We start from the raw sequence: 9912 nt of genomic DNA, 5'->3' as shown, positions 1-9912 counted from the left end.
AGAAAGTACGTCATGGGCACGGCTGGCCCAAGGCTTGCGCTTGGCACGTCTACAGTCAGCATAGTTCTACTGTTACCAATCTCTCACTGTCTGTGTGTCAGAAAACATCATGTCTATTGTGAAATCTAGAGGCGATTTTTTTATGGCCAAAAGAAAGCAGTGCAGTGCACACTTACAATTTGCTTAGTAAGACACAGAAGTCCAACTACTGGTCAGTAAAATTAACTGAGGCTAAATTCACTCAACTTTTTAGATATTTATTTAATAACCTGCATTGTTGAGACTGTGTCAATGGATATTATCAAAGCGCTGATGTTTAAAGAAAATAATCCTAAGGAAATATGAAATATTAAGAGTCTTAGCCCTATTTTTATTACAATCAAAAAGTACAGAATGGTGAATGTTCATATATTTTCAATGTCTGCCCCAAAGGAGTTTGCTTGATTTTCACTTTCAAGTTATTTTGCATGGTAAAAGTCCTTTAAGTGTTTTGGAGCTCTTCTTTAAAATAACTCAAAGTAGAAAATCAATCCCATGCACAAAATTCCGTAACGCTTCAGCTGAAACTACTGAAGTTGGGTGCTCTCAAACAGTTAACATGCCATACAGGCTTCTCTTCCTCTGTTACTCAGGTCATATTTAACTTCATTCAACAGTATCACCCAGAAGTTAGTGAACACTGGAGTTTTTTGTGCTTTCACCACCCTAAAATAGTGAAGTTTCTGGAAAATGGTCAAGGAGGATCCATAAACATGGAGCTTGCATCTGGTCTTGCAGAAGGGTTTTGCCAGTTGTGTGGCTTGTCCTTGTCTCCTTTGCACCCTGTCTCACACAGTAATTGTTGTCCCACACCCCAGATATTTATTTTTGCCAGGGAAAGGAAGAGAAGGGAAGGAGAGGGGAGGGGAATCTCAAGACCCATGAATTCCGTATTGCAAGGCTGTGAAAGGAAGAACTTCTATGAGGAGAGCAGGATGCCAGACAATGCAGCAGACTTATTGTCTTAATACTATTCCAGAGTAAGAGATACTGTCTCAGTCTTTGATTGATATGAAGCCAATCTGTGTTCCAAAGTTAGTGCCATCACGAAAGTGAGAGTAAAATTTATCAGGGTGGCAGGCAGTACAGAAAGTGATATTTTGTTTCTGGTCTGTGACAGAATCATCTTGGATGTTCTCAGGAAGAACTCCACCTCTCTCAAGAAGAATCCTGAAAAAAAGAAAGAGAAACAGAAAATAATATTTTTTTGTACATCCTCACATTCTGTAAGGCACTATCTTTAAGGCAGGACCTCAAGTACCAGCTGAACAAACTGTGCCAATATTGTGATTGGGACTTTCATTTGCTTTTCTTTTTATTTTCTTCCAGAATTAGACTAAATTAATCGCTTTCCTGCAACCAGTAAAGCCACATAAAAATTGAACTTTTGTCTATAATCCAAAAGCCATCAGTATAACAATAAAATAATAGTTGAAACAGCAAAATTTGAGCAGATACCATTCCTTCAAAAGTATCATTTGTTGATCTGCAAAGTACTAGAGAGTACTTTAAGATGGTAAGGACCCTCAGCATATTAGTGGTGAATAACAGAATATCAAAGTAATTATTGATAACTAATGTGAAATTAGTCTTTTATTCACTCAGGAGGCTTACCGTGTTGCTCTTCTAATATCAATATAAGGATTTGCAGAGTCAAATAGTCTCACACACTTTGGATCAATTCTGTGAAATTCTTTTGCTGATTCACGAGGAAGTTTATAGCAGCAAGGTCCTACAGATGGGCCCAGCACCACAAGGATATCTTTCACATTACAGCCATATTCAGATACCATAGCATTTACTGTGGCCATAGACACTCCTAACAATGTGCCTTTCCATCCTGTGAGAAATGAGAGGTTGAAAAAAAATTTGTATACATTGTCTCTTTAATTTTCTAGCATATTCTAGAAATATATGCTATTATTAAAGGTATAAATTAGGAAATATATTTACACCTAAAATTTAAACAATATATCTAATAATAAATTATCTTTTTTGAAGAAACCAAAATGTACACATTAACAGCTACCAGTTTGCTGACATAATTTGGTGGAGATGGAAACTAAAGAGAAGCATTTAGTCTAGAATTCCAGAATTCTTTTTTCCCAGTGTCCTGGTTTGGGCAATTAGAGCATACCTTACAGCTCCTTTGTGCTTGAAACATTTAAATGGGAATACAACAACAGAAATACGTCAGAAATGTATTATTTTTATAGTATGGTGAAAGTGGTTTAATGTTACTTTAGAAAAAAAAAAGAGGCTCAAGATAGCGACATTTTTTGGAATAGACAGAAGCCAAGTTTGCACTTGGGCATTGTTTGGAATAGGTAGAAGAAAGTCCAGCTTTGAGTTCTTGTATCTCAATGTGAGTCCGGGGAAATCTTTGCATTGCACAGGGAGTGCAATTCCTACCAGAATGAGCAGCACCACAGGCTTTTCTGACAGGATCAGCAAATAGCACGGGTATGCAATCAGCACCTGGAGCTGCTAGCGTAACACCTTTCTGATTTGTAACTATGCCATCATAGCTGTCAGGCTCTGTCTTTCCCATAATACACACCGCATTAGCGTGATCAACCTGTCAAAACAAAACCAGAACATGGACAGTGATATGGCAGCAAAACAACCCAGTTCTGTCTAGTACAAGGTTTTTTCTTTGGCAAGAAACACTCTTCTGCACTAACTGATTATGCATGGAAATCAGGCACTCCCTTGTTCAAATGCCATGCAGATGTACCAGTAGAAAACCACTACAGAAGTGATGGTGTATTTTTCTTTTAGGAGGAACTGCTCTGATCACTTATCTGATTATTCTACTCTGTGGTAAGTTAAATGTTTGAACAGACTTGGAAGAATCAGCGTTGCTTCTCCATATTGTGCCAAATGGCTGATAGTTTGAATGGCTATTCTCTCAGATAAGCTGCCAGCTGCTTCTCACAAGTTCTTGCTGACAAAGGTAAGAATAATGCCTACAGTTTTAGCCAGTGACACACGAAGGAAGATCTGACTCATTTACTTAAATCCATTGCTTTATAAGATACCTTGACTCTGTGAAAAGCCTCTGGGTTAAATCCTGCAGCATTAGCTAGCCGACGGAGATTTTCTTTAACAACAACGTTTGGGTCCCTCCGCTTGGAACTGCTGAAGAGATTGCAGGAGCTTAGAGTTGGTATATATGAGATCCCACCTGTCCTTGTGGTGAACCCATGCAAGAAGGTACCATCTGGTAAGGCAAAAAAAGACAACAAATAATTGCTTTCAACACAAGATCAGGTCAGCTATTACATAGTTTATACTGAAGAGATCTGGAATCAGCCAATCAAGTTGAGTATTGCTTTACCTTGTATTTAGCTGTGGCATTTAAATTTAAGGATTCTAATTTTCTTCTTGCTCAGAATCATGCCATGGCAGGGACACTGAGACATCAGGCATGTCAGGGACCAGAAGAAACTCTTTCCCTGCCTTTCCAGATGATGATGGTAACTCTCCAAATGTGTAATTCACACACAGAGGGGAGGAGATTTTTTTGTCTGCAGTAATGCCCTCACTAAACCCAGGACTGTCTTTCCTCTGATTGTGCCCCAGGCCTGGAATAGACTTGCCAGTCTTTTGCTGTATTTCTACTGACACTTCTCCCTTTTATAGTCGTGATACACTATTACAACATGATATAGAGTTATTTGTTGCCTGAAGACATTTCCAAATTTTACCCGTTTTGCAATTCCCTTGAAGAAGTATGCTTGGTAACAGTCTCTGTAAAACTACTAGCTAGAACTCTCTTTACCTGGAATCAGGGAGGATCTGAGGATGGTGAGCTCCCCTTTCAGGCTTGGCAGGCTCTCCAAGTGCATCTGAATCTCACTTTGGATGAGTGCCATGTCCTGTGAAGGAAGTGTTTGCCCTTCACCTTGATGTTCAGATATCTGTAGGTTTTCAGAGCCAGATACCACCTGTAAATCCTCATATTCAAACTGGTAGACAGCTGTAAAGAGATGGTCTATATATGCTTTCATTAAGTCTTTTCTTAAGGTAGGGAGAATAACTTTAATGATGCTTAGGTCTTTTTCATCCAGTCTCTGTTTGATGGTGTACAAAGCAGCAGCTGTAGTCAGAGCACGTACCACCTCCAGTCTTCTCTTCAGACTCTGAAAACCTCCCAGAGCTGGAAGCAAGAACTCCTGTTCACCTTTCCTGTCACTCCACTGCCTCTGGCAACATATGACATAAACAAATGGAGCATGGATGGAAGAGCATTTCTCAATAGTTTCCAGTGTGTTGCATAGTAATCCTTGGATGTTGTTCTGCAAGTTGGCTGGGATGCTGAACAGATCTATTAGTACTGCTTCCACCATATTCCAGGATATTTAATTTCTACAACTGTAGTCCAAACACAGAATAATGGTATTAAGGCAATGAATTCAGTGATACTGGGTAGAGAAGGTACATAGCAGGTAATTACTAACTCAGGATTTCCTAGCTGCATCCAAAGAAATTGCAGCAAAAGAAAACTAGCAGAAATAGGAATTATTATGTATTTATTTAAGGATCTAGGTATTTCCTTACCACCCCACCTACCTCAGGTTTTTCCCAGGTCAGGGATGATGAAAGGTTGGTACATAAGATTAGATCTATTGAATCAATTAACCCACATTAGCCTAATGGATCCTAATTGACATCTGGTTGATGGGCCCTCCTCCAGCTTCCAGAGGGCAAGCAAATACAGAGGTCCCTTAGCTTGCTGGGACTGGAAGAGTTTCTGTAACAATTTTTTTGGAGCTGTTTAACACATCGCTGAAGTGGAGCTCCTGTCTGCTACCCCTCCTGGCAGCAGAGTGCTGGGCTGTGAGTGCAATGACATTTTTTCCCACAAGACCTTTTGTACTTCTCCCTTTCGCATTACCAAAAGTATTGACTTGCTAATTTCTAACTTCTGTGTCAAGGGGCACGTGATTGGTATCGTTCTTCTTTTCAGCACGCACAGGAACTCCGCACAGGTTACTGAAATTTCACCTAGTAACACAAGAAGCACTTAGAACTAAATTAAAATAATTAAATACTGTGCACAACTTCCTGCCTCAGTTTTATAACACTGCTAGCTGCACTCTTTGCTCTGAAATCAAGATGTGTTAAGCTTATCCCAAATCATCCTATGGTTCCTGTTTTCTCTTGTGGCCCATGGTATAATTCAAGGTTTGGTGGTTTGTTTTTTCCCCTTTCTGAACTTTGTTGATCCAAGCCCAGCTAGGCCTACGTGTGGAAACTTGTCCATCCACCTCTTCTTCTCTCTGTTGCTATGAGAGCCTATTTTTCATATCTTCCCAGAGGTGTCTTATTTTCTTTTCTCTCTCTCTGATAATCTTTCAGTTTCAAGTGCAAGCCTCCCGAGGTCTGGAACAAAAGGCTAGAACCCTCTGCTTTGGGAACCTCAAAGACATCTATTTAGACTTCATGACTAAGCACCATGCTTGATCTGGGAGAAATATACATAGCTTTGCCATCAGTTCTAAGACCCCATAATAATTTAGAGTATTCTTTAACACTGTAATTTTTTTTTTACAGCAACAAATTGTGCATGAATATTAATTTATTTGTAGGAAAATTCATATCTTTGCAGAAACAAAGAAATTGAGAAGTCTTATGAGTCTTTGAAATCAAGAAGTAGTGGGTACAGGAGTAACCATTAGGAGTACAAGGAATAATGGGCACAAACTGAAAGAGGGGAAAATTAAGCTAGATATTAGGAAGCAATTCTTTACTGTAAGGGTGGTGAGATACCAGAAGAGGTTGCCCAGGGAGGTTGTGGATGCCCTAACTCTGGCAGTGTTCAAGGCGAGGTTGGATGGGGCTTTGAGCAACCTGGTCTAGCAGGAGGTATCCCAGCCTAAGGCAAGGGGATTGGGACTAGGTGATCTTTAAGGTCCCTTCCAACCCTTAACGTTCTATGATTCTATGATCAATGCTCTGCTACCAGAGCTAACTGCATCAGATAATGCCCGGCACTATTTTTCTGCCCCAAGTCCTCCTTCTCCTGTAACTACATGCATGCTCTAGCTTTACAACACTTCATTATTCTGCAAAAATATTACTTCTGTGTGTACTTGAGGCCTACCATTATGGCAGACTTGGGGTACTCCTTGGCATTTTATGCTTTAGAATGGATTCCCAGACTTTCTACACTCAAATGAAAGGTCAAAGACCTTTCTGTTTTTAATGGACAGTTTATTCAAAGAAGGTTTTACAGAAAACATTCTGCATTTTCTTCATTGTTCTTTTCCCCAGACTGGAAGAAAAATAATCCTGACTGAAAATGATGTTTTCCTTTCTGCGAATTGAACACTTACAAAGATTAACTAGTGACTATCAAAACAGGTAGACTGAAAGAATCAAAATGTGACAGCAAATAAAAGAATCTGCCAGGGAATTTATGACTCTTGATTTTGCTCAGAGTATTATTTACACACAACTGATAATGGATTTTAGAGAAAACAGCTTGCTAAGAAAACAGTGCCTAAACAGGCTCCTGTCTAAGACCCTGACTTGGGAAATCAGAGTATTTCCTTTCCTACCCTGACACACTCTGTGGGAGGCCTGTCAGAGTATGACATGATCACAATCTAGGTATAGCTAATAGCTTTATATAGGAAAGACAGTACAAAAGAGGGCTGTACATGAAAAACAGATTATTGCTCCACTTCAGATATATCAACAGTGGAAGGTAAGTAGAGTTCATTGCTGTTCTTGTACTTGCTCAGAAAAATACCAGCATAGAAAGGGTGGAAGGAAAGTGTTTGCTGAGGGAGAGGTAATTGCCTACATTGTTAAGTTGTGTGTGTACTGCAAAAAGTCCAGAGGGGCAATTATTGAGATGTACACATAGGAAAAATGGCGCTCACTCATCCTTCCAGTTTTGCATCACAGAGTCCTAGTGAGGTCAGTGGTGTCAGAAATAAACTTGCTTACAATTATAGCAAAACTGACTCCTTTCTAAGCCCCTCCCCCCAAAAAAACCCTTCTCAAATTACAGGTTTGCCAAGTACAGCAATGTTTTAGCTCATGGGAAAAGCATTCACAGTTATCCAGTTTTGAAGTAACATGCTCTACAGTCCCATGTTCCATGGAAAGCCTCTCTGCACTTTACCACATCAAAAAACCTATTTATTAAGGAGTCGATCATATTGGTACCCAATTCAAGACAAATAATTCCACAAACTTGAAGCTAAGGCCACTCATTAGCTATTTTGATCACTCCTTGAAACTGTCAGTGCAAGCGTTTTGAGGGTAAAGAGATTCTCTTGCACAGATAACGAGAAAAAGAAAATCAAAGAAAATTATCAATAACGAGAGGAGAGGTAAAGAGGGTAACAAAAGTGAAAAGCAGAAGGGCAAAGTGAATGTAGAAAAGCAACAACGAAGGAAGTAAAACCAAGCTGCAGAGAAAAGACAGTCCAGGGTAGAAAAAAGATGCAAAAACCAATTTAAAAAAAAACAAACCAGCAGTCCAATTATAGAAGTTCCCTGTTGGTCAAGACAAGATTGCTGACAATTTCCTGCACTTTGAATCCTGCTGGTCACCTTGTATTTGTACAGAAACTCAGAGGAATGACATCATTTTTGGAAAATTAAAAAGGCAAGAGATATTTAACATCTGAAAGAGGGAGATGCCCTGAGAAAGAAAACAGGTCATTAAAGCTGCCCAAATGAACAGGGATAAGAGCACATTTGTAAAAAATTTCAACAACAGAAAAAAACAAAACCAAAACCGCAAATAAACAACAAAACCCACAAACAAACAAACAAAAAAACCAAAACCAGGGGAAAAATAGATTTAAACCTCCTAAATTGGATTACAATAAAACAAATTGCCTCTCCTAATTAGGTGTATTTAGGCAAGGTTGAAGAAATAGAGATAACCACATACAATGAAAATATTAAAGTACATGCAATTTTTGTAAACAAAGTTTAACAGGAATTTACTTACACAGGTAGGCAATCCCTTTAAACTCTTGAAAGATATCAACTGATATAATACACACACATTTCCAGCTTTATATATCTCACTTCTTTCAGTCTTGGAACTGATTTGTACAAGATGGAAATTCCTATTCTATGTAAGATAGCTCTGGGAACCTGTATTTCTTCTTTTTGATGGGACCCTGCTTTGTTGCTGAGTCCACCGGAAAGAACGAACTGTACCACAAGGCACCAACATGATTAACAAGCGTCTAGGTAGCGCTGAACCCGGAAGCAGCGTTAACCCTGGCATGCAACTCCCTGCTGCAATCACACCTTCTAATACACCAGCTTTGCACAACCTCAAACTCACTCAGAAACGTATGGTGGAGCAAAACAGAACAAGAACACAAAGTAGTTCAAGGAAAACTTGTGCAGACTGAAGGAGTTTCCCTTTCTGAGCCGTAGCTGCACGTTCCAGTGAAGAATTTGTCAGTCAGTCAAGGAAAAGTATATTCCGGATGCAGAGAGAGAGGTTATGAGAGGTTAGCCTTAGGGGCCACAGGCCCCAAATGACAATGGCAATTTCTTGTTGAAGCAGTCAGAAATTTCGCAGAATGTAGTGAGAAAGTCTTAATCCTTTGACAGGACAATGAGAAGGTTAAAAGGCAAAGTGGGGAAATGAAAGATTTATATCAGGCTTTGTACAAAAATCAAATGGTAATAAATACATTTTGTCAGCTGTGTTAAAATCATAGTCATGACAGTTAAGTATATGGCAACTGAAGAAAAGGACAAGAAAAAAAGGAAAGTAATTTATTCAGGAACAGAGGAATTAATAAAATCTGATTTTCTATTAATTGCTGTCTCCTGTTCCTCCCTTCCCTGCACCTGCAATAAACGTACATTACTGCCAGGTCCAAAACACACCTGGGGAGTGCCCTGTCATTTCCTCTCCTGCTTTTCTTTCCAACTTGTGCTGGGCAGAGGGATGAGATCTGAATTCTCCTGTTTCTCCCTCCTGAAGAGAACTGATGGGGTTATCTTGTCCTTCCCCATCCAGACATCTCCCTTCATGAAGTTTGCAGAAGTCGGTCATCTCTGAAGCGTTCCACCCCACTGTGGCTGAACTAGGTCATTAAAAATTAACAGGAGAGCTTGGTGGAGAGAGACCAACGCAATCATTTTCTTTCCTTCAGTGAGACTAAGGAAGAAAAACTAATTACCGGGGTAATTTTTGGTGCAGAATGCTGAGAAGGAAAAGCTCAGAAAATACTCAGGGGTACAAAACAATATTAAAAAGTGACAAATTGACAACTCTGGCTCAAGTAGCATATTCAGCTTATGCCATTGCAAAAAAAAAAAGGGATTAAATAAACAAATCATATGAAGAGATAAGCAGTTAAATTATAAAATAGTTGTTATAAATATATATATTTTTTACATTTATATATTTAAGTTGTTTAATATATGTATATTGTGTAAGTTGTTTAATATATTTATATATTTAAGTTGTTATATGTTATAAATATAAAACTTATAAAATAAATTCTAAAATTAAATTATAAAAATAGTGCGATTTAGGGTTAAAATCCCTCAACCTGGAGTTCAAAAGCATACGAGTGGGCACAAGGCAAGTCCGTGCCTACAGCACAGGACACGAAACTGGGCCACGTCTCTTCTCCCTCGTAACCCAGTGGTGCTCAGCAAAACCTGTTTTCTCTGCATAACAAATTATGGCAGCAAATGCAGTTTAACACAGTGAATTAGGTAACCCGGGGAACTCAGAAGCGGAAGGAAGCTGAGTAGAGCCCTCGGCCACGGGGTGGTGAAACCGCTATCGGGTGGTGAAGCAGCCACCCATTTCTGAACGCGACCGGTTGTTTCCGCTGGTTTTCCTCGGGCTCCTGCCGTGATCAGCAC

General features: G+C 39.4%; 1 protein-coding gene across 4 annotated transcripts; it reads right to left on the bottom strand.

Annotated features, from left to right (window-relative positions):
- Positions 1 to 285: 285 nt before the first annotated feature.
- On the bottom strand, positions 286 to 9753 carry LACC1 (laccase domain containing 1). 4 transcript variants are annotated; one of them, XM_017814982.1, is made up of 8 exons: positions 9591 to 9753; positions 8920 to 9193; positions 4940 to 5049; positions 3824 to 4416; positions 3081 to 3262; positions 2452 to 2617; positions 1654 to 1879; positions 286 to 1209 (listed from the first exon to the last, which is right to left on the bottom strand). In XM_017814982.1, the coding sequence occupies exons 4-8, from the start codon at positions 4389 to 4391 to the stop codon at positions 1035 to 1037; spliced, it is 1317 nt and encodes a 438-aa protein (XP_017670471.1). In that variant the 5' UTR covers positions 4392 to 4416; positions 4940 to 5049; positions 8920 to 9193; positions 9591 to 9753; the 3' UTR covers positions 286 to 1034. The 4 variants fall into 4 exon arrangements, with proteins under 4 accessions (XP_017670471.1, XP_017670472.1, XP_017670470.1 ...); XM_017814983.1 differs by lacking the exon at positions 9591 to 9753 and adding an exon at positions 9216 to 9493 and having other exon boundaries at positions 8920 to 9119; XM_017814981.1 differs by lacking the exons at positions 4940 to 5049; positions 9591 to 9753 and having other exon boundaries at positions 8920 to 9493.
- Between the last annotated feature and the right edge of the window lie 159 nt (positions 9754 to 9912).

The sequence above is a fragment of the Lepidothrix coronata genome, unplaced genomic scaffold (assembly GCF_001604755.1).
Source record: "Lepidothrix coronata isolate B3197 unplaced genomic scaffold, Lepidothrix_coronata-1.0 Scaffold48, whole genome shotgun sequence".
NCBI classification, from domain to species: Eukaryota; Metazoa; Chordata; class Aves; order Passeriformes; family Pipridae; genus Lepidothrix; species Lepidothrix coronata.
This window is presented reverse-complemented; position numbering and strand designations above follow the sequence as displayed.